Here is a 24,030-nt window from a genome sequence, read left to right on the forward strand (position 1 = left end):
TTTAAAAGGTATACATTTTTGGAAATGGGTCTTAATTCTGTGCTCGCAAATTCTGTGTGTGCACCTGTTTGTACAAATAAACTGCTTCTGCAGATCTGCTCGTTAGATGTGCAGTTACCTGATTTGCATGCACAAATGCCAGTGGTGGAAGTGCAAAATGAGAAGCCGGTCTAATGCTGGTGACCTTTAATTTGTTCATGTTTGTGCCCTCATTTGCAATTCTGGGCACAGTCATTTGCACCTGCAAAGCTGAAGTCCAGGTTAAAAGTCCCTTTAATCCTTGGCCCATAATGTTTAAATGTTAAAATCCACTGGACTAGGCCTTTTCTTTTCTGATCTGACTAAACAGTTGCCAACATTAACACACTGAAACCAATTGCCCTCTGAGAACACTTAGCAATTGAGACTTACAGAGTTTAGTGTTACCCTTAAGACAAATTATAGAAGGCAGGCCAAGCTCCTATTATCCATTTACATTTTTTGTTACTTTAGTGCTGTATTGACAGCCTTGGAGATAGTCTATCTTTATTCACAGAACAGGAGTAACAGAAGTAGTGTCAGTGCATTCTTCTTCAACACTATTTCAATGTGACTCAACCCTACTCTGGAGGGACAAGCAGGTAGTTCAGTCTCCATACCCTATTAATTTCTTTGGTCCTTCTGATGGGACTAGCCCAAGGAAACCCATTAATACCAGCTGTGATGTAGTTTTGGTGGTGTGGACACTTGTCCATTGGAAACTGGACTGAGAACACCAAACACATTTCACACAAGCCTCTGAGGGTACGTCAACACTGCAATGTAAGCCCAGGGTTAGTAGAACTCAAGTTAACAGACTCTGGGTTTGTTAATCTAGGACTTGAGGGTCTACACCAGGGGTGGGCAAACTTTTTGGCCCAAGGGCCACATCTGGGTATGCAAATTGTATGGCAGGCCATGAATACTCACGAAATTGGGGGTTGGGGTGCAGGAGGGCTCCGGCTGGGAGTGCGGGCTCTGGGGTGGGACTGGGGATGAGGAATTGGGGGTACAGGAGGGTGCTCTGGGCTGGAACCAAGGGGTTCAGAGGGCAGGAGGAGGATCAGGGTTGGGGCATGGGAGGGGGTTGGGGCAGGCTCCGGGCAGCGCTTACCTCAAGCAGCTCCCAGAAACAGCGGTATGTTCCCCCCTTCGGCTCCTATGCAGAGGCACGGCCAGGCGGCTCTGTGTGCTGCCCTGTGCGCAGGAGCCTCCCCTACAGCTCCCATTGGCTGCAGTTCCCGGCTAATGGGAGCTGCGGGGGCGGTGCTTGGGGTGGGGGCAGCATGCAAAGCCACCTGGCTGCCCCTACGCATAGGAGCTGGAGTGGGGACATGCCATTACTTCTGGGAGCCGTGCGGAGTGGGGCAAGACCCCAACCCTGCTCCCCGGCTGGAGTGGGGCAAGCCCCAGACCCCGCTTCCCAGCAGGAGCTTGAGGGCTGGATTAAAACATCTGGAGGGCGGATATGGTCCCCGGGCCGTAGTTTGCCCACTTCTGGTCTACACATATTTGTAATCCCAGGGTAGGAATTGTTGAACCTTGGATTTCATCGTGGGTCTGCTGCATTGGCGCTGCATTATCCGGGCTCACTTTCACCCATATCCCAGACTTCCTAGTGCCCTCCTAGAATGTGGCCACTCTCGCCATTTGTTCATGGTGTAGTGTGGGAAAACTGGACTGTCCACAAAACTTGACTATGTAGAGGACAAAGAAAATTGGCCTGTGGATTGTGGGATACTTTTGGCAGACTTCCAGAGCACAGGTCCAGCGGAGCTACATCACACTGCAAAGCAATAGGGCTTGAACCCTGGGTCCCAGCTTGACTCAAGTCAGACCCACTATCTCTGTGGGGTCCTGGGACCCTGGGTCTGAGCCCAGGGTTAATGTGATTTGTATGTAGACAGAATTGGGGTTAGGCTTAAGCCTGAGTTTGAACCCTGGGCTTATATTGCAGTGTAGACATACCTTGAATGTCCATGAGATGGTAACTTTCATTCACTTCTCCCCTACACCAGATTTGAACAGCAACCTAGAGTTACAAAGTTACATATCCTATTACAAATTCCCTGACCATCCAGCCTCCCAGAGGCTGGCATTTTTATTTATTTCTGCCATTAAGGACCTCTTCTTTACTGACTTATAGCAAAGGAGACCTTTCCTCTCAGCCCGTTAGCCTGATTTGCTTCATAATACCCATCACAGTTACTGATGCTGCAAGTACTGTAAGACTTGTCCATTAGTGAACAAAGGGGCAAAAACTTATTTTGTAAACTTATTCTAAACAGAGTCAACCCTGCACCCAAAGTCCAGCGTAACCGGTACTGCCTATTACCCATTCATCCATTTCCAATGCAGGACGGTGCTCAAGGAACAGATGATACTTACTGGAGGGCCAGGTTTTCCAGTAATGCCGGGGATACCTTGCTCTCCCTGGTAGCCCATAGGTCCTGGATGACCTGGAATCCCTTGCACACCAGAAGTCCCGTTAGGTCCTTGTATACCTTTAGGACCCAGTTCGCCTCTTATTCCTGACTAAGGAGGAAGAAAAAACAAACAGCTTAAAACTGGAGGCTCAGCATATTGTTATCCTTCCACAGTATTTCTTAGTTAAGCTTTTCTTCCAGCTTCCTTGTTTTCTCTCTTACTGACATAGCAGCTATGCTGACCATGTATGTTCCTCATCTTGCATTTATGGGTTTACATGTCGATCATAATTCGTATGCGTGCTTTAGGCCATATCCATGCTGTAGTTCAAACAGTGCTAGCAGCAACAGTATCCAAACCATTCTAGTGACATAAACAGGCCACACACTAGCAGATTTACAGCCTGGTTCTCAGAAGAGAAACCATGTCAGAACCAACAGTGTTGATTCTCGCTTGCTTTCTACTGTAGCGTGGACAGGGCCTTTGATTTCAAGCGTGGAGACCTAACTGCTCCTGCCTTGTGGTATGTCAGCATTATAGCCAGAGCAATTAATACCTTCTCGAGGGTGCTGCTTATCTTAGCCTTCCCAGGGCCAAATTTCTGTCTCATCAAGAAGGGTTGGGAAACACGAAGTGACATGCTAAGAATTCTGAATAAATGGTTTTCCACATTAGGCATTTTCAGCAATAATCAAGGGGACTACCCCTGTGGTTAAAGTTAAGCCTGTGCTTAAGTGCATTGCTGGACGGGGCTCATTACACACTCCCCCACTCTGCATTGCTGAGCTTGTACTCCCACTGACAGATGTGGGATTTACACACAGAACTTCGGTACCCATCCTTGAAGACTGGCCCCAGAGTGTGCATGAAAAATCAAAGGTCAACACCAAGGGTCACCTAATGGCTATATTAATGGACCAGAGCCCCAAATAAAAGACAATGCCACCCTTGATGCTGCATAACCCAATGAGATCAGAAGCTACACAGGGATGTGACAAGCACATTTTGTTTCCTTAACATTTCTGTGACTCTCAGTCTGAAATGGAGGACACTTACCTCTCCCTTTTGTCCCGGGGGGCCAAAAGGACCCTACAAAAAAAAAAAAGGGGGAAGTTTGATTTTATTCTTCTCTAAAGAACAATAATCAGTTGCAAAGTAAACATCTAAAAGCAGATCCTTAAGCCCTTGGAAGCAGGGACCACCGCTGTGTACCACAGCTAATGTAACGGGATTCCTGAACAGGGTCTGTGGGTCCTACATCAATGCAAACAATACTGCAAACAGGGACACAGCCCAAGGAAGCCAAAGGGCACTGACAGGGGGTAGGATAACCCCATTGGTATCTTCCAACTCGGGGGGGTCGGGCCCCAAAACTGGTCACCAGAATGTTTCAAAGGGCCACGTGGCAGCTCCTGTCTCATGGGACTGGCTGGACTCACCTCCCTGCTCCGGGCACTGCAACCTCTGGGGTCCCCGCGCCCCTCAGATTTGGCGCAGCTGTCATGACGACGGGAGTCTGAGTAGGCCAAATTTGAGTGAGTGGCACTGCAACCCCATGAGCCAGATCACAACTCCACTCGTACAACTGCAATGCTGAGAGCCAAGCGCAGCCAGCCCCACAGCACAGGAGCCGTCACTGCGGGGTGAGTGCCAGGCAGGACCCAACCCCCCCACACACTAGGGGGCAGGATCCGACTGAAACCACTCCAGCACCTCCACCCCCAGGTCACGGCAAGCCATAAACATGTACAAATGGATCCTGAGGCCAGAAAGGTTGAGAAACACTGGACCCCTGAAGATCTGCAGAACAGTGCTGGGTTCATCTGCTCAGCAGTGCAATTCCTCTTACTGCTGGAGGGTAGGGTGCAGCAAGAGTGGTTGCAAGGGTAGGGTGGAGGGCTCAAGGTAAGGGGATAAAACAGGTTCAGGGGTGGAAGCACTTTAACGGATCGGTTTAGTTTTACTAGTAAAACTAGAGGATTCCTCACCTCTATAGACAGGGATTCATCATTAGACTCACATACATCAGGGCTGAACTTAGCTCCCTGGCAGCGACAGCCTCCATTGAACCAAGGTGTGGAAAGCCTAAATACCCGAGAACAGAAGGGACTGTCAACTTCTATGCACTGTGAAGTGCACCTGAGCTCCCTGAGGGGCAGAAATAATGAATGACGAATCCCTGGCTATACACGTGAGAAATCCTCCTCCAGTTTTACTAGTAAAACTAAAATGGGCACAGTGCTGATGGTGAACGGAATACTCGGTTTGGTTCACAGGACACAGTTCTCTTTTCACAATCGATAGCGTAACTAGCCTTTGGAGCCCTCGTGTATTCAGCACTGGCAGGTTTTAATAGTCACTGGTTCATTAATCTCTGGGCTCCCACTGTTTGAGATGTTCATTTTGTTTTGTTTAAATGACACCTACCAGTTCCCCTTTGTCACCTGGCAGGCCATCTGCTCCAGGAGTGCCCTGAAAATGAGACACAACACGTGAGAACCTCACCAGTGGGTCTGCAATGGTTATTCACACACATGCGCTACGCTCTCCAAGTGGGATTTACTCTGTCAGGGCCCACTTCAGCCACTTCAACTCCGACTGGGAGCAAAGAGGATCCAGGGCCTTCTTGCTGTTACAGTGGGCAAGTTTTCTGACTTGGAAAATAGATATGGCAAAATTAAGGTACATTCCACAATAGCGGTTCTGCTGCTCTGAATGGCAACCAGGTAACAGGCAGCCCTCTGCAAGAGCTAGGAGCCCTTTGCCTCAAACTCGCTGTAGCAAAAAAGTACTTCTAGAGCGACTTGAGCAAGGGCTGAACCCACAGGAGACAGGGACCTGGCAAGTGCTGGGGAGCGCCAATGCAGCCAAAACAGTGGTCCACAGTTAACAAACACTCTTCGCTCCAGGAAGAGAGCTCCATGTTAAGTCTGTTCATCAAACAAAATTCCTTGTTTAAACGAGGATGTGACCCCAAAGCAGCTGGTTGTATTAATTCAGCTGGAATACATGGGCCTAAAGAGTTAAGGTGTTAAGACCACCCTGTTACGGTTTAACATTAAAGGTTTGGTATACAGAGACTTAGCAAACCATTAAACGTTATTTGAACCTTTTATTAAAGATACAGAAAAGAAGGAAAAAATTAAAGCATTTGAAATGTAAAGTATTAAGTAAGGCTTTCATTTTAACAATATATATTAATTTATTCATTTTAGCTGGAGAGAGTTTTTAGTTTTTAAACCCCTTGTTTGACAGGTTTTTTAGATGCTATTAAAGATGGTATTAACTGTCCTTTTTGGGGGAAAGAGAAGTTTGCTGAAATGGGATGGAGCGTTCTTTGCTGCTGCTGTTAAAGCCTGATCCCATTTCTTAAGAAAACTAAACGAGACAGACAGACGAACACGAAGAGAGAAAAGAACAGCAAATACAGAAAATACAGCTTCCATCTCTGGTGTCTGACTTTCACTTGCAACCTCTCCGCTGGAAAAACAACAGCACAGCATACTGCTTTATTAGTCACCTGAGAGCTGGCAAACTTATTCCAGCAATGGGCTCTTTAGGGCATTGATTTTAGTTGCCCCTTTCTGGTCACAGGTTTACAGCAGTGCTGGCCAACTACACCAGACTTTAATTAGACAAAAGGAAAAAGGAGAGGGATAGGAAAGAGGAGAAAAAGGTGGAAAAGGAAAAGGACACATGGGTGAGGAGAAAAGAGAGAAAGACAAAGTCTCAAGTCCCATGTGATATTTGGGATTTAGCTGGAGCCGGTGGAAGTGGCAGTGTTATTTGGGTTCCGTTTTTTGGCCTGGTTTGGTCAAGACAACTTTTAGGATTGGGATGAAGAAGGTCCAGGGTCCCAGGAGATGGTGGGGGTGGCAGCCAGGATGGTGGAGCTCACTCCAGTAGCCAATTTTTCTCTCCACATTCTCTTTCTTTAAAGACCCCAAAAGGGAGTGATGGGTGGAATAGTCCACCCCCTCATTATTTTGCCCATCAATTAGGCCTAATTTCTGACACACCAATTTTGGTTCATTGACTTTCGGTCTCTCACTGTCCAATTTTCCAAGCATTATTTCAACACAGTCCTTGAGGCCTTTTTGTTTGGACTAATTCAGTCTCTCTGTGCTTTTGTACCTTTCCCCATCAACATCTGTTATTAGGTTATTGTCACATCTTATGAACTTACACCTACTTTTCACAGTTAAGCTCACCATTTGGGTAAATTTGTAGGTCCAATTATCACAGCAAGCCTCTGAAATAAAGTGCATGCAAGGGAACTAGTCACAAACCCTTACAAAAATAAAATCTAAACTTCAACAGTCAAACTTGGGGTCTATCCAAAATCGGGCCTGGATGTTTCCAATGGTGTTTGAAACCAGGTGGCTAATTATTAAGTTACAGCTTTATTTCAGAGCTGGACTCACACAAGGACGAAAGTCTCCCAAGAGCCATTTCGGTGAATAGCTCTGTGTGGGCATGTTAAGCCACAATATATAATCCCTTTTCCTTTAAGCCAGCAGATGGCGCTTGTTATTCAGGTAGGAATAGAGACAATACAGTACATACAGAGCTACCCGTTGGTATGTGCAGGGTTTACTCGTTTCAGATGCCACTCAGAACAGCACTACAACATGGCTTGGGTATTGCACACAGTTACAGCCGATAATCATCATCATTGTGCTGATGGTACAGATTGGGACTAAAAGTCTTCTTTAGATTTAGGCTTCGCAGACCCTGTTGAACTTAGACTGATCCTGCCCTTAGAAAGCAACAAAAGCGGATAGGAGGCATGAGTGCAATTTATAAACCGTTGCTGGGAGTGCATTCCATTTTCTGCAGAGATAATTCACATTCCTCCACTGGTCTAAGTTATATATTTCAAGGAAGGTCATCAATTGCTTCAATCCAAACATGAACGTTTAGAAGCAAAAGTTTATTAAGGGCTAAATGTTCCTCGTCCCTACATAGTTAATCATTGGGAGCAAACCCTGCTTGACCACTCACGTGGGTAGCCCCCCTGAAGACTACAGGCCGACTTGTGTGAGTTAGGTGAGCAAGATGTGGCCCCAAGCAGTTTACTTGCCATGTCCTGTGACTGGAAGACAGACCCAAAGGATCTTGAGCATGGCATTTCAAGATACCTTTATTGAAATAAAGTACATTGAGCACACACAAAAATGAACCAGATGAAAAATGCATTGGCTGGGTCTGCTGCATAACCTGTTCATTCTAATTGGGAGGAAAGCTGGTAATGCTATTGAATAGCTGTGATCAAGCTACAGTTAAATCATATTAGTTGAATAAAATGGGAAAATAACCAGAAAAGGAAAGACCAACCCTTGGCTCACCTGGTTACCTTTGGGGCCAGAAACTCCACCAGAACCCTGTTAACAAGAAAAAGGGAGAATGAGCAGGGAACTGTTCTTTCCCCATGCATTCCTAGCACAGTCGGATGCTCACTTGCACAGTGAGGGGTGGGAAACTAATCCTGTAATTGCCAGCTAAAACAAAGAGGCTAGACAGGGATCAGAACTCATTTGTATTTCTTAGAATCAACAAGAGGTTTTAGCGTTCAGTTTGTTTTGCAGCAAGATTCTGCGGTCACTGTGGTCCAGATTTCTTTCTTGACAGCTACAGTACTCATAAGCCACAAGACGACACATCAGTCTCCTTCTCTGAATTGGCTCTCCCACCTCATCTCCCCCATAACTCATCCAACCTGCCAGCCATTAAAAATATGAAGCGGGTCTCAGTGTTTGAGGGCCCCTCCCCACCTGCCTTCTGTTCATTCCATGTGGCCGCTAACAGTAAATTGTGGTCATTGTAAGGCTTTTCTTTATGGGACGCTCTATTCATACTGTCCTTGTTAATTCACTGAACAAAACTAAAATGACGTGCATTTAATTCTGTCCATTTACATCAGACTCACCTTCCTCGCTCATCCCAGGGTAAGGTTCCTTTCCCTCCCTTCCCCCGGGCATGTAAAATATTCTTAGATTTTTTTTATCATTGTGGTATAGATTAGGAGAGTGCATTTTTGTTCCAAGACTAGTTAATGTTCATAACACTTTTGCAAGACCTCTATTACTATGTCAATTTTCACCAGGGTTTAGGGTTAGCTGTTCCTGACTTCAGCATCCACAGAGAAGCATGACTTGGGAACTTGCAGGTAAGGGACCCACCTCGTCTGGTATCCTGCTTTAAGTGGAAGGGTCAGATGTCCATAGGAATAAAAAGTGAACCAAGCAGCTGTAATACTAAACCTAGGGGTAATTTAGCCAGTCTGAAGAAACATTCCAAGAACAACCATGCCTAGTTAGCATTCAAAAGGAGAACGAAGCAATACATTTGCAGCCCTGGCCTGTGACTTTGGATCGATCTAACACAGCCGGGAGCTAATTCGAGTTCTGAGGACCTTGGTCTTTTCTGCAATGCACTGTTGGAGGGGTTCAATTATTGTAGTCTTAGAACAGCGGTTTTATGGCCCATTCATCAATTTGGCAATTGGGAAATATGTGATTTTTTTTCATATCTGGCTCTAGAAACTTCCAGCAGAACAACGTGATAGAATTAGTGGGTGTCATTTCATTAAAGTCAAGCCCTGGAGATAAATTAAAAAAGGGAAAGTTCTATAAAAAAATTTCTGTATTAAAATAATTCAGAGGTAACAAGCCAGAAGGCAGAAATGAATCTGGGTATTTATAACTTTCTTTTTAAATGAACCAGTGGCAAATGGAATATTATTCCCCAAACCCTGTGACAGGGCTGCTTCTTTTTTAACAGTTACTTGTTCTCGGTTCACTCATTTTTAACAGGGCCATGGTTTTAAAGGGATGCGTCCTCTCCAAAAATACATTTTTTATTGTGGAGATTCTCTGAACATGTGCAGCGATCGTTGTTTCTACAGTACGCCTGCTGTTGTAGCATCCAGACTCCGAGCCCCTTGTGACTGAGAAGCATAAATCTCAACACACGAGTCTTCCAGGTCTAACACAGAGGTCCACTGTGAAATCCCTGGTGCCCAGGGGTGATTATTTACACAGAGACTTTACCTAAAAGCTGAAGTGAAGGAAGCCATGGAACACACAACTATTGTTCTCCTGCAGGCCATGGACAACTGACATTCATCTTTGCCCTCCTGGCTTCTTTTCAGTGAGGATAATTCTATTTAAATCCAACCGCTGAATTTATTTTTAAGTTCTGGCCTTGCAGGGCCCAGATATGTTTCCGTTTGTAAAGAAAAAAAAAGTTTTTTTTTTAAAAAGTCCTAATTAAATATTCTAAATTACTAAAATGCAGCTTTTCTGTGAGCATGGAGAGCTTGCACTTTGATGAAATCTGCAGATAGAGCAGGTATAGTAAACCCACTTTGGCTCTGTGTCCATTGCAAACAAATAGTCCAATCTGGCTGGGATCTGGAAAATCTTGTTGAAATAAACTATTCAGTCTAAACATAATGGGACTTCGAGGAATGGAGATGCAGCACTGGAAATGCTGATTAGCTCATGATTTCCCTCCCTTTTCCAGCTCTAACTCCTATGATTGCGGGTAGTTTGTTTGTTTGTTAACAATAGATTAGTAAAAGCCTGATTTGTCATGATCATCCTGCTGAGGCTGACATCAGGAAGCATAAAGGAATGGTTCAGTTTATTAATCAGTTGAACCTAAATATCAAGACGTAAGAACTTGGCCTATCCAAGGCTCTTTTATCTTTGATATTATATGGCCCCTTATACCATAGTATCTGTGTGCCTCACAGTTTTTAATTTATCCTTATGAGGCAGTAAAGTGCTATTATCCCCATTTTACAGATGGGGAATGGAGGCACAGAGAGGGTAAGTGACTTGCCCAAGGTCACAGTTTGTGGTGGAGCAGGGAATTGAACCCAGGTCTCTGAAGCATTAGACCTTCTTATTCTCTTATTTATATGAGCTGAATGGTATTGTGTGCTTGATTTTCAGCTACAACGTCCCTAATTTTGCAGTAGAAGTTTTGCACTTGCAATGAACTGCAATTGCAAATGGTAAAATGTAGACATCCAATGACATTTACCCTTGCAAGCCAGCAAGTTAGGTATCTAACTGCTACCACTTGCAGTTTGTTGCAGGCCCAGTTATTTATCTGTATAAAACTGAAGGTTCAAAGTGAGGCTCTAAAAATTGTAAGGGGCACTGCCAAGTCCACATGTGATGTTTGTTTGTTGTGTTCCACCATCGGTCTGGCAGGGAGCACAAGCTAGTGCAGTTCTGCTGGGTTTACTTTTTGTCACTAGCATCATCCGATTTATGGGCAATAGTTACACCTATTTGAAAGGCCTGTGGAAAATCTCGATGAGCAAACAGATTGCTTTGTTGCTTAATCGACAATTAGGGAAAAAATTAATAAGTGCTCATACATTAAACCGAGCAGAGACAGGCAGACCCTGCGGACATAGACCCCGGTGGTGGGAAATCTTCTCTCTGTCAGAGGGTCCCCATAAAGGGCCAATATATCACTCAAAGTGGAGGGAACTGGCCGGGAGGGGGTATAGTGAGGGCTGCTCTCATTCAGGCCATCCTTTCAGGAGCAAAGTAAAAAATGTTTTTTAACAAGAAAAAAAGGTCAAAATCGGAACAAAACTTTTCAATTGACTTGAACCAAAACAGTTTCCAGATTTTTGGTTCATGAACATTTTCAAGATTTTGACTTTTCACCATGTCTAGCGGGGTGAGCACCAGCTCCAGCCCTCAAGGGGTTGGAAAAGCCCTGTAGAAGGCTGGGGAGGGGAAGGGAGCAAAATCCCAGCTGACTGGGGGAAGTGGCGGCAGCTGGGGGCCATGCCCCAATCAGGGCCCAGCTGGCTCTATAAAGGCTTTGAGCCAGAAGTTCCAGCAGAGACTCTCTCTAGCTAGAGAGAGAAAGGCCTGGCTGCAGGGACTTAAGCAAGGACTTAGTTTGGAGCAGAGTTGGGGAAAGGCCAAGGGAGCCAGGGAACTCTCGCCTAAGGCCTTCCCAGGCCTGCAGCCTGGGGTTTTCCATTAGGTACAGGGGGTTGCAGGGACTGCCATGGGTAGGCAGAGGCAGCAGGTCCAAACCCCCTTGCCTATGATGAGTGGCACTTATACTGCAGTCTGCCCCAGGGAGCAGGGGCTAGCTGGTGACTAGCAGTAGCCTAAGACTGAGGCGAGGTGGGGATAGTGGGTGGGGGTTCCCTTGGGAGGGGGAGACCCAGAACTGTGCGGGTACTGCTAGGGGGCAGCACCCAAGATAAGGGCACCAGGGTCCAGGAGGGACCAGGCCCAGTGGTAAGGTGGATCACCAGACTCAGAGGGTGCCCCAGAGGCTGACATGCTAATTCCCGTAGACGAGCAGCAGGAGGCGCCGCCAGGTGAGTCCCGCTCCATTACACCATGATTTGGTATGGGAACATTGTTTGAGACCCCAGAAGTTTTTGTAGGATGGTACAAATGTTTCCTGCCCAGCTCTGCTTACCCTGTCACCAAATTCACCACGAATCCCCGTAGGGCCAGGGAGTCCAGGTTCCCCACTGGCACCTTTGCGACCCTGAAGGGAAAACAAAGGAAAGAAAAGTCCTTGCACCTTTTAATGTCCCAAGAGTTCACCAGTCTCCATATTGATTTCCTGAACAAAGTAATTAATTCCAGATTCCCCTTTTCCTTCTTTACTCTCCTGAGTCCCAACCACTATCCCTGTCCTTCCAGACCCCAGTACCGCTCTTCTCCTTCCTCATGTCCTTGCTTGCTTCCTCTTACTGGGGGAAGGCATTTTGAGGTACACCAGCCCAATCTCTTGCAGATTATCAATGGCATTAGCATAGGTTGCTTAGCTGCCATGATAAGGCCATCTGGGTACACCAGCAGAACCAAATTTGGGAGTTAGGAAGCAATGAAGCTTCAGTACGACGAGTCTCCATGGGCCATGGATGATGGAGCCCTTACTGCTTTGTGTGATCAGTACACTGACAACTCTCTGAAAACCTGCAGATCTTTGAATTCAAAGCAGCTTTATAAAAACACCCATGTAAAGCTGGCCTGTTGGCTTCTTCATGACAATTGCATAGCCATGTGAAAGGCTTGGGTCTGAGCTCTCCCTGACAACAGAGGCTGGATGGCTGCAGATAAGGAAGCACTTAATGATGCTCCAGAGTGGGTCCTCTGGACAATTCAGGCGTTTTGCTGCTCAGGCTCTGTGCAGAATCCTTGGACAGGTCTACACTTGGAAGGCTTTGCCGACACAACGATACCACTGTACTATGTCAGCAAAGCTCTCCTACTGGGGATGCAGCTTACAGTGGCAAAAGTGCACTTTTGCCAGCATAGCTATCCAGCCCCACCCCGAGTGAAGTAAGTTATACTAGCAAAACCGGTATAACTGCGTCTCCACTTGGGGCTTTGTTGGTTTGGGACCCCAGCTCATCACTGACGTAACTAAGCTGGCACAAGTTTGTAGTGTAGACCTGGCTCTAGCCACTTTGTGGCTAGAGAGGGGAAAGTAGCTGCAATGTAGTGTCTTGGGAGTGGGGGTGACGGGATTAGAGGAGGGGTCCGCAGGACTAGCACAGAGGACACTCAAGACAAGTGGGTTGGGAATATCCACGTGAAGAAGGATATAAAATGATCAGATCTAAAAGACTTCCTCTGCATTTGTGAAATAAAGAGAGTGTTTGTTCTTGCAGTGGATATAGTAATCTTTTGGCTACTACTCTTCCCTAGCTTCCCTTTTCACTGTGTTATGTTAATGAAGGCATTAAGTATGTTCTGATTAATTGATATCAGGTCCCTCCAATAATTTGTCACTATCACCCAATTTTCTTGGCCAAAAGTTTGCATGGACACCAAATGACTATAACCTGGTGTGTACTAAATTACCCAAATTTCTAGCTTACTGACCTGAAAGCCTCTTACACCTGGGGCTCCCAATGGGCCTTGAAGACCAAGTGCGCCCTGAGAAAGAGAAGAATAAGCATGATTAAGAAAGATCATTCACAACCAATTGAGTCATGAACACAATTAAATTGCCTTTGTTGTAACAACAAAAAGCAGCCAGTCCTGCGGTATAGAAGTCTTCCTAACAGCCATGCCGATGGATGGCCATTATAACGCAGCTCGCTGCTTATTGAACTTTATTCCCAGAATTACCATTAACAATCACGATTATTTCTATTTTACTTGATGCTTAGATTCATTTGGTTCTTATGAATGCCAGGGCCTAAGTGACCCTGGCTAGAGATAGGCACAGTGGGACACGTGCTGTGCAAATTTCTCCTAGACACACAGCCCTGAAAATAAGTCAGTACAGACCTGCCACTCCAGTTCCAAATGGATACAGTTAATTGGCCTGATTCAGCAAGGTAGGGAAGCAGGTGTGTAATTTTAAGCACGTGACTAATCCCACTGAAATCAGTGGGTGCTTTCTGACCGTGACATGCTAAATGGTGCTTTTGTGAAGGATATAAATCCCCTTGTGATTTACGGGTTAATATGGGGGGCAGACCTTCAAATAAGTGGCCAAGGCTTTTTATACCTTAACAGGATCTTTATGAGATATAATTCTAAGTCACAGGAACTGAAAACACAAGACAATCCCTTTGCACCTTTTCCAATTCACAGATCATTTTGTTCTTAGTAGGTTGACATGCATGCCTGCTGGGAAAGAGATTGGTTTTTTGTTTTTTTTTTTTTTTGGGGGGGGGGTCAATGGTAGATGGAGTTCCAAGCAACTGTAGCACTAACTATATATCACATATTTAATTGCATACAGGTTAAGCTAATTAATTCACTGAACCAGGTTTCAACTCTTACTGAACTGTCAGATGAAGTTAGGAAGAAGACTGGTAATTAAAGGAACAGACTGCGTGGGTTGGCAATTTAAAAACCTGGGGCCCGATTTCCAGACGAGTTGAGCGTCCACCACTACAAGTGAAGCAAATAGGAGCTGAAAGCATGCAGCCCCTCTGGGAGTCAGGAACTTGGGTGTCCAGCCTGCCCCCTTGAAATACACACATGCAAATACAAAAGCTTGATCCAGTGCATGCCTTGGTCCATTCAAAACTGGCAATCACATCCATTGCAAAAATGTATGTTTGTGCGGCGCATTTTGCACCAGCAACCTAGATCAGGAGTTTTGAAAATGCAGCCCTTTGTGTTTTCTGTTATTCCAGCTAAAAACATTTCTAATAGAAAATTAACAGCTGCATACAAGAGTCGACACTGTATTCTATTGAGAAAATAAAACACACACAAATGATATTGGGTCAAATTTTGAAAGTGACTAAATGACTTAGGAGCCTAAAAAGACTAAGCAATAAGTCACTTTTGAAAATGGGATTTCGGCTCCAAGGTCATTGGGTACAACTTTCTCAAGACCTAAGTCACTTCAGAGCCAAAAATCCCATTGTAAAATTAAGGGGACTTACGCGAGTCTGAAGATGCTACCCCTTGTTTGCAGCTTTGGAAATATACAGAGAACTCGTTATGTTTGTTGTCAGACGCCAACATATTTTTTTGCCCCAAGCACATAAGATATTATACAAGTCATGATGGCACACTAGTGTTAAATCAATAAAAACTTAATTGACGTCACAGGCACTCTGGAGTAAAGCCACTATCAGTGAGATCAAAAATCAGACCCTTAGTTCAGTGAAGTACTTGGGCGCGTGCCCATCTTTAAGCATAGGAGCAGTTCCATGTAAAAATGGCACCATTTTATTCAGTAAGATCTGAAGTCAATGGGACTCATGTGCATGCTTAAAGCTGGGCACATGCTTAGTACCTTCCTGAATCAGGGCCCCGAAGAATAGAATTTCACATATGCTATTAATTCTCTCTCATTTAAACAGTCTAACTTTTCTTTCTGAGTAAAGATTTCCCAAGATAGGTGCAATGTACTTATCAGAAAAATACAAATCGCAAGATAAACTTCTCCGTAAAGAAGCATTTGAATCACTGTTAACCCTCTCTTGCCATTATGCAATAGAAGCAAAGAGCAAAATTTATGTCGTAGGGGAAATTCTGCCATGAAAGTGACTGTTAGATAATGTGTGGGGACCCTCACAATGCCATTTTCACTCAGTGACCATCAGATTTACTAGTTTACAAATTAAAAAAGAAAAAGCCCGTTTTTCTAGCTGCCAGGCCTACACACTCACTCTGGAATCTAGATGCCCGGTTGGGGTCTTTCTGGTTTGTGCATCATTAACAGAATCTCTATTACTGAGAGTCTGATTAAAATCTAGATCCGTCTCCCATAGCTGCGCTGGCTCTGCATGGCTCCCCAGCCTTAATCTTTTAAAGGAAGATGACACGATCTAGAATAAACCAATCAGCAGATCTAATTAAGTAAAATCGTGCCATTTTTATACAGCCACTCCACGGACTACAGTGACACTTTCATGGCTCATTTCTTCTTCCTGCTTTCATTTTCTCATTTAACTTTAGAACTGTGTTACTTACATCTCTACTAGAGTTTTCGGTAAGATGCTTTACAAAATGGTATGGTATTGAAAAGGACGACATATTATGTGGCAACTCTTTTAAATAGTCTAAGCCAGATCCTGATCTCCACTGATGTGTGTGGAGTTATGCTGCAGTCACACAGGTATAAATAAATCCTTGTCTATATTTGAAAAGTGAACGGGTTTAAACAAACCAATTTAGTTAAACCAGTACAAACTCCTAATGTAGACTCACTTACACCAGTTTAACCCTTTCTCATATAGATTTTGCATAAGTTACTTACTGACAAGTTCGTAGAAATAAGCGTGGGTTAAGCTGATGTTAGTGTACCTGACTTAGAGGTTTGCACCAGTTTAACTTGATGTAGTTAAACCAGGGGGCTTTTCTTGTATAGATGAGGCCTGAGATGAGAATCTGGCCCTTTCCCTTTCACAGTACATTCCTTGTTTTTGGTGCTTTTCCAACCAAATATCTATTTTTTTCCCTGCCCAATTTTACTTTGAAATTTTAGGACATAAAACAAATTTTTTTGTATCTCTAAGTTTATTTCCCTTTTCTTAGAAGTTTAAAGAGCAAGCTGTTTAGAACAATAACTTATTAAACTGCTCATTTTCTGTCCAACTGGCACCTACAAAAAAAAAAACAACAACTTAAACTTCCTGTAGGCTTCCTGATTTCAAAAATACTTGAAGAAGATCAAAACCCACTGTAAGTTCAGGCCCAGCCACAAGAGCAGCACTGGTTGGTGTAACAGGAAAATAAATGGTGTCCTGGAATTTTTAATATTGTGAACAAAGCCAGTTTTTTTTAATCTTACACCATTCTGCAGGAACCCAATGGGCAGCAATGCAATTATTTGTAGACTTCCTTCATTACAGTACTCATAGCTCTTTATTCCCTGTGCTCTGTGGCAATGCTGAGAAAGGATATGAAGCATCCTGTTTTGGACCCAAGATTGGACGAGATGCTTCAAACCAGAAATTCTTTACAATTTACAGGTGAGGGGAAAAACCCTGGCGATTAGACCTGGGCAAAACCCCACTGATTCATTTCATACAAACGTTAGCTTCCTTTTCAAAATCCCCACAGGTTTGTGCTGTCTCAGCGTCGGGATCTGAACGAACTCCCAAAATGAAATTTCATCAAAAGCCTCAAACGTGACCTTCTTTTGCATCAAACTGTGCGGTCATGAGGTTTGTGCGATTTTAATGCAAACCATAAACGGGCAAAACTTTGCACAAAAGCGTGCAATGGGCTCCCTGCATGTTTGCGAACCTTTCGACACACCTCTTCCAAGTTTCAAGGCTGTAACTAACCTAGGTGAGTTGTAGGATTTCAAATTTTGTTGTAAACATTTTGTACAGCTATGAGATTTGAAAATGGGCTCTTTAAATCTAGCAGACAACGACCGGAAGTTGAAGGTAGACAAGTTCAGAATAGAAACACAGCATACATTTTTAACAGTGAGGGTCATTAACCATGGGAAAAATTTACGAAGGGCTGTGGTGGATTCTCCATCACTGGCAATTTTAAAATCAAGATTGGATGTTTTTTCTAACAGATCTGCTCTAGTTCAAACAGGAATTATTTTGGGGCAGTTCTCTACCCTGTGTTATGCAGGAGGTCAGACTAGATGATCACAGTGGTCCCTTCTGGCCCTAGAATCTCTGAATGACACCTAAAAGGGAAGGCTTTCCCGTTTAGAGTGCTGGAGGCCGGGCATTCCAGAATAATCCGTATTATTACCAAATCAAGGTGGTGCTGATTGTCCAAGCTGCTATCTTGTAAGGGCACCAGCCACATGAATCACATGGGACGAATTCTCCTCTCTGTTACCTCAATGTAAATGTGGAATAAGCACAGTGGCTTCAGTTTGGTTACTCCACATTTACACTGGGGTAAAAAAGAGGAGACCTTGGCCCATTTACTTTGGGCTAAATTCTCTGCCGGTGTAAATCCACGGACGTTACGCCAGTAGAGGATGGAGCCTTTTATTTTAGCTTGATGGTGGCTCTGAAGATTGATAACGGAGCTGTGTTTTAACTGCAGAAAGGTTATACTTGAAGAAGCAATGTTCTACTTACAGATGATCCTCGAGGTCCGGGCTCACCTCTCTCACCAGGGATACCGGCATCGCCCTATCAACAATATCAAAAAGTCACCTGTGCTGTTCTTCAAGTGGGAACTCCACCCTTCCCAACCCACTGTAAAGCCATTACACAAATATATCGTTCATGTCTCACATCACTGTCCGTTCATGGGTAGCAGCTAGTTAATAAATTATAACAACAATACCTAGCTCTTATATAGCATTCATCATCCAGAGATCTCAAACTGCTTTAAAAAGGTCAGTATCATTAGCCCCATTTTACAGAATGGGAAACTGAGACAGAGAGCCGTGAAGTGACTGCCCAGGTTACCCAGCAGGCCAATGGCAGAGCCACGAATAGAACCTGGGTTTCCTGGGTCCCAGTCCAGTGTATTATCCACTAGGGCATACTGCCTCCCTAGACTGGCCTTTTTGACCCCACTGCAGTAGGGTAAGTAGTATTTGAGTTTCTAAAGAACTGACATGTGACTTACATCCAACTCCCCAGATAAAATCACACATAATGGTTCTACATCCTCAAGTGAAGGACTGTTTTGTCAGTCCTCATTACCACACTGTGTACACATAGTTTTTAGATATCTTTGTCTAAAAAATGTGTGTGTGTGAGAGAGAGAGAGAGAGAGGTTCATATCATTTATTACCGATATGCCAAACTCAACTGTGCCAGAGAAGCAGCATATGAGCTCAAGCTTAGCGGTGGAATTTAAGAGACCCTGAATAGAGTTTGTGATATATGTAAAATGTGGAGATACCTACAGGGATACCAGGCTCTCCCGATGGACCTGCCTCTCCCATCTCTCCAGAACTACCCTGTAGTGGGAAAATAAACAGTCAACTGGGCAGAACTTCGCAGTCACTTCTGTAACTTCCCTACCAACCAGCTGGAAGGAAAAGGATGAAATTAAAGCCTTGCTGGGGAGATGAGATAACGAAACGTGCTAAAAGACAGCAATAAAACTCCAAGAAGAGAAGAATTCTTGTAGCATATAAAACTATAGAACAGTTATGCTAAAGTGCACATGCTGGGACTTCCAATATATTATGGAACACCATAAGTGGGAGGAATTTCCTCCTGACCTCAGCCAGTGATCAGTGTACACCCTGAAGCATGCGAATTAGTAGCCTTTGTATATAGTCAATAATAATGAGGCTGATGCTAGATAGAAGATTGAAAGGGAGGGAAAGTCAGAACAAATACACTTTAATGAGCAATTTTATGATGAGTTGCCTCAATCTGTTTCAGATTTTCTTTCATCAAACATTGCTGAGAGCCAGCCTGGTGTCTCAAAGCGTAGGAATTAAATACATTGTTGTAAAGATTCCTTGTAACTTATCTTGAAGGGGACTGTTGATGCAGATTTACTGAGTGCTATTTTACACATATTGTGTGGCAGCCATGTCAAGTCTCGTGACTTCTGGGTGAAAGTTTGGCAGCAGAGAGGCAAATTCCAAAATTCTGCCTCTGGTAGGATTATCAGAGGTCCGCTGGCGGTCTTTGGAACTGAAGCAGACTGTCTCAAGAAACTTGAGGGATCTTTCCATGATTAAACTCCCAGCACTGGATATTTACTCACTGGAGACTGAACTGTGTATTTTATACTTTTGCATTTCAATTTCCTGAAATACCTATCAAAGTGAGATCTTCAAAAGTCCTTTTGAGAAACGCCTGAGAAGGTACAATGTGCACAGCGAGCAGAATATCCACATTGTGTCACCTCAACAGGTGACTCAAGCAAGTCAGTTTTTAAAAGAAATGCAGGCCCTGATCCCCAAGGACTCAATCCTGTAAATATTTATGCCTGTGTTTTCAGCCCTTTAAGTTCAGTGAGACCATTCTGGTGCTCAAAATTAAGCATGTGTGTAAGTGTTTGCCAGATTGGGCCTAAAATTGCAGTGCACTAAAATGACACACTTAATAGTTTCCCTGTGAAAACTCATCCTTCACTTACTAGTTCACCCTTTGGACCCTTGTGACCTGGTCTTCCAGGTAGCCCCTGGAAAAAAAAAATCACAACAACAGAAATTTTGCAGTATGTAGAAAATAACATTTACTCTCTGATTATACATATATGGGCATTTAGAATCACAGGACATAAGTTTCTATTAGAGACATTTTTCCACGTGGAAACAATGGGAGAAATTACCCTCTAGTTCATTATCCAGCGTGCTACCCAGGCACTTCCCACTGACGATAATGGGAAAGAAAGACAAACATGAAAAACACAATAATAATAGTAGTTGAGACTGATCTAGCACCTTTCATTCAACAATACTCAACAAGCTTTACAAAGCACGGGAGGGGTAAGAATTTTGATCCCAATTTTACTGATGAAGAAATTGGAGACCAGAGATGTGAAATAATTTGGCCAACAACATCTTAGAGTAAGTCAGCGTTAGGAATACTGTAGCTATCTGGTCTCCCGACTTCCAATCCTTAGCCCTTAGGCTAAGGGATAAATATCATTATGATGCTAAAATTTTTCCTCTGTGTTTTATTTCTGAAATATTAGGACACATACTAACACCCTGCCGATTTGCCTAGGGGTTCAGCCACTCCACTGTGCTGGCAATGGGGCAGGAGGTGTTCCATTTTCAATTGAGTCACATCACACTGACACAGCTGTGACTGACACTAGAATCTGGAGTGTTGCTAGTTGATTATCACCAACTGCAGGGGACAGAATCACTTTATCTTATCCTAAAGCCCCAACAAAGGTCTTTTGGCTGCAGCTGGATTGGATCAGATAATTTCTCTTTAACCATGTTTCTAGCTTTATTGCCATGGTTTACTGTGCAAATATCCCAGATTGTTTCCAGTCTGTATAATATACTGTGCACGCACACCTGGCGTTCTCACATTGCACCATGGGGAGAAAGTCTTATTCATGGGCTTAGAGGTTTGAGAGACACGGTGAGACAAGAGGCCAGATTTTGAAAGACATCTAGGAACCTCCCAGTGTGAGTTGGATGCCTCAAAGCCTTCCAAAATCTGGCCCAAGGTGAGAAATAGCTGGTCGTGTGTCCTCCATCCCCATCAAATGACAGAGAAGTATCACTCCTACATTGGGCAAGATGTTCCGACTCTTTTATGGCAACGATACTGTGATACTCACAGGAAGTCCATTTGGCCCCTTCTCTCCCGGAGGACCGAAGCGGGCAGCATCACCCTGTAAACAGCAGTAGGTTAAGATGGACAATCGACTGATCTGATGCTATTCACATTAGTCAGGGGCAACTCTTCAGAAAACAGACATTTTACAGGTAGGGTTTATTTCCCATCCACCCAGTATTTGTAGAACCAAGACTCGCTTGTAATCTTGTGATTTTAGAAAAGCCCCTCGGAAAATCTGTGCTCATTTTTATTATTATACCACACAGTGAGTTGCCTAAACCTTCCAACATTTAAGTTCAATGTTCAAAGTTGGACTTTTTGGATCAGATTCTCTGTTCACTAGCCAGCTTCAAGCCAGTGCATCTTCACTGATTTCAGTGAATTACTCCTGATTTACATGGCTGTTAGCGAGATCAGAATCAGGCCTTAAACTTTTATAGGGCCTACGAATGGTCTAAGTCCTACTGGTGTAAATAAAGAAAAAAAACTCCCCTGAAATCAATAAGGTTACATTGATGCAAAGTGAGTGTCAGCGAGATCAGAACCAGACCTTTGTGTTCATTCCTGAACAACAATTCTAAGGGGAGTGCACCTGTCAAAATATGGGTACTCCTGTTGTGTCTGCAAAACCCACATGCAGGCACAAATTGGCATCTGAAGGTGCAAAATGGGTAATTGCACAGAGTAATGCCTGTGTGCACACAAAGGATGAGATTCCAAAAGCACCTAGAGGAAGTAGGCACCAACTCCCCATTGACTGTTTTAGGTGTTTTTGAAAACCCTACCCACAGCTGCTAATTTCTCACATGTGAAGGCTGTCTCTTTTCCCCAGGACCAACAGGTACAGTTCCATGAGATCACCTGCCAGGGTCTCCTTCAGAAATCTCAACTTCACAGTTACACGTCTAACTCTCTATCACTTAACAGCACTTTCCTTGTAAGTGACGAGAACAAAAGGATGTCTCCACCAACAGCTCTGAAAAGACATTAACCATTTATTGTAAGGAGACCCCTTATACTGCAGGTTTCGCCACAAATAAGTGGCTTTAGAATTAGTCATTGTGTAATCAGGATCTGTCACTTAACCCTGGTAATATCAGTTAATTCTGTTCATTATATCACACAATCTTTGGGTTTAATTTCTTGTTGGGATTTTCCCAGGGTGATCAGTGTGAACTATCTTCCGCTTCTGCCTCAGTGACACTACAGGAATTCTCTCTCTTGAGCCAAAGTCTTTCAAACATTGCTTTTTCTCCAGGAAAGCCTATACCCGGGCACGGTGGATGACAGCAATTGAAATCTTTTTGTGTGGTGTTGAAATAGAATTTCACAAACCTTCTCACCATCGAGTCCAGGTGTTCCATCTCGTCCATCTTTGCCAGGCATGCCCTGAATAAGCACATAATGCAGAATAAGATTGTGACACAGGCACCATCGATTGCAAAGTCTCATGTAAAGGTTCAGAAACATATTAGAATCGGTCAGTCCTTTAGTGTTGAATTACAAAGTCCTCCAAAAGTATTAGGTCACGTCTACATTACCGCCGGATAGACCCTCTGGCAATCGATGCACCGGGGGTGGATTTAGCAAGTCTAATGAAGACCCGCTAAATCGATGGCAGAGCGCTCTCCGGTCGACCCCAGTACTCCACCCAGAATGAGAAGAGTAAGGTAAATTGACGGGAGACAGTGCGGTATAAACACCGCAGTAAGTCAACCTAAGCTACGTCAACTGCGTAACTTAGGTTGATTTACCACAGTAATGTAGACATAGCCTTAATGAGCAATAAGTTCCACCATTGGTTATAGGTTTCACTAACTTTGGATATGATGTTGCAGGTCATCTATTCTTAACCACAATATAAATTCTAGATCATAAAAATACAGCCCAGAGATTCTAATTCCAGATAACGCAGCAGTAACAAATTCCACAAACACGTACACTTCAGTTACCCAATGTCATCATTACTGTCCATTATATTTTAAATTTTAAGCCGGAACCAGTAAGTGATTTGATTATATTACATTTCAGGGTTACATTTTCAAATGCATCCTCTAAAATTTAGCCCTGCGAGGTTTTAAGTTTGCAGACCTTCCCATTTAGACAGCTGACTGTGGAAATGCTGCTTGGCCATTAAACTGTAACTGTACAGTCAGATTGTGCAGCCTTCACTCCTGTTAGGGAGCAGTCAGGCAAATAGTCCCACCAACTGCAATGGGCCAAATTAACCATTGGGCCAAACTTACTGAGGTCAAAGGGACATTTGCCATTGAATTCCACAGAACCACCTCTGGGCTTGAACATGAGGATGGGTTTCATAAACTGACCCTCAGTGATCAGATTCGGACGACTTTGAAAACTTAGCCCTTGATGTGGAGACTACATCAAACAGAAACAACATAAGCTCTTCTGACATTTGCTGTATTGTAAAGTCATGAACCAGGGAACAGAGAGACTTGTCATTTTAAAATCTGACTTACAGGTTCTCCTATGGGTCCACCGGTCCCTGGCGATCCTTTTGGTCCAGGTCTACCCTAGAAACACACAAGTCATTATCATCCAGTGCTGAAAATATCCAGAGAAACAGCCTTTAGGCAAAAGCATTAAATAAATTTAACATTCAAATTTTAACAGTATAGGTTCATTTCATTCAGTTTGTGTTTGACCTTGAGCTATCCACAGATGGATAACTAGCTCATTTAGAGCACAAGACCAGCAGAAGGTGTGTGCTCATCATGTCTCAGCATCAGCAGCCTGACCCAAACGAGCCAACTCCCATTGACATCAATGGCTGCTGAATCAAGTTGCGAGCCCATAAGCCCACACTTTTACAGGTATTTATGTGTTACTTCACTTAGGGCTTGGCTACACTTGCGAATTAGAGCTCATTAAAGCAGCCCCGGGTGCCC

At 44.0% G+C, this 24,030-nt stretch overlaps 1 protein-coding gene across 2 annotated transcripts in view; it reads right to left on the reverse strand.

The window, feature by feature from the left end:
* COL9A3 (collagen type IX alpha 3 chain) overlaps window positions 1-24,030 on the reverse strand; it is a 74,374-nt gene that overhangs the window by 6,373 nt on the left and 43,971 nt on the right. The window contains exons 17-29 of one of the 2 annotated variants that reach the window (XM_077831871.1): window positions 23,602-23,655; window positions 22,457-22,510; window positions 21,123-21,176; window positions 19,959-20,003; window positions 18,766-18,819; window positions 17,984-18,037; window positions 13,335-13,388; window positions 11,917-11,988; window positions 7,794-7,829; window positions 6,657-6,697; window positions 4,873-4,917; window positions 3,502-3,534; window positions 2,413-2,553 (exon numbers count right to left, since the gene is read on the reverse strand). In XM_077831871.1, coding sequence (XP_077687997.1) covers window positions 2,544-2,553; window positions 3,502-3,534; window positions 4,873-4,917; window positions 6,657-6,697; window positions 7,794-7,829; window positions 11,917-11,988; window positions 13,335-13,388; window positions 17,984-18,037; window positions 18,766-18,819; window positions 19,959-20,003; window positions 21,123-21,176; window positions 22,457-22,510; window positions 23,602-23,655 — 606 coding nt within the window. In that variant the 3' untranslated portion in view covers window positions 2,413-2,543. Of the gene's footprint in view, window positions 1-2,406; window positions 2,554-3,501; window positions 3,535-4,872; window positions 4,918-6,656; window positions 6,698-7,793; window positions 7,830-11,916; window positions 11,989-13,334; window positions 13,389-17,983; window positions 18,038-18,765; window positions 18,820-19,958; window positions 20,004-21,122; window positions 21,177-22,456; window positions 22,511-23,601; window positions 23,656-24,030 lie in introns of those variants that run through there. The other variant, XM_077831870.1, reaches the window with a different exon arrangement.

The sequence above is a fragment of the Eretmochelys imbricata genome, chromosome 13 (genome assembly GCF_965152235.1).
Source record: "Eretmochelys imbricata isolate rEreImb1 chromosome 13, rEreImb1.hap1, whole genome shotgun sequence".
In the NCBI taxonomy this organism is placed as follows: domain Eukaryota; kingdom Metazoa; phylum Chordata; order Testudines; family Cheloniidae; genus Eretmochelys; species Eretmochelys imbricata.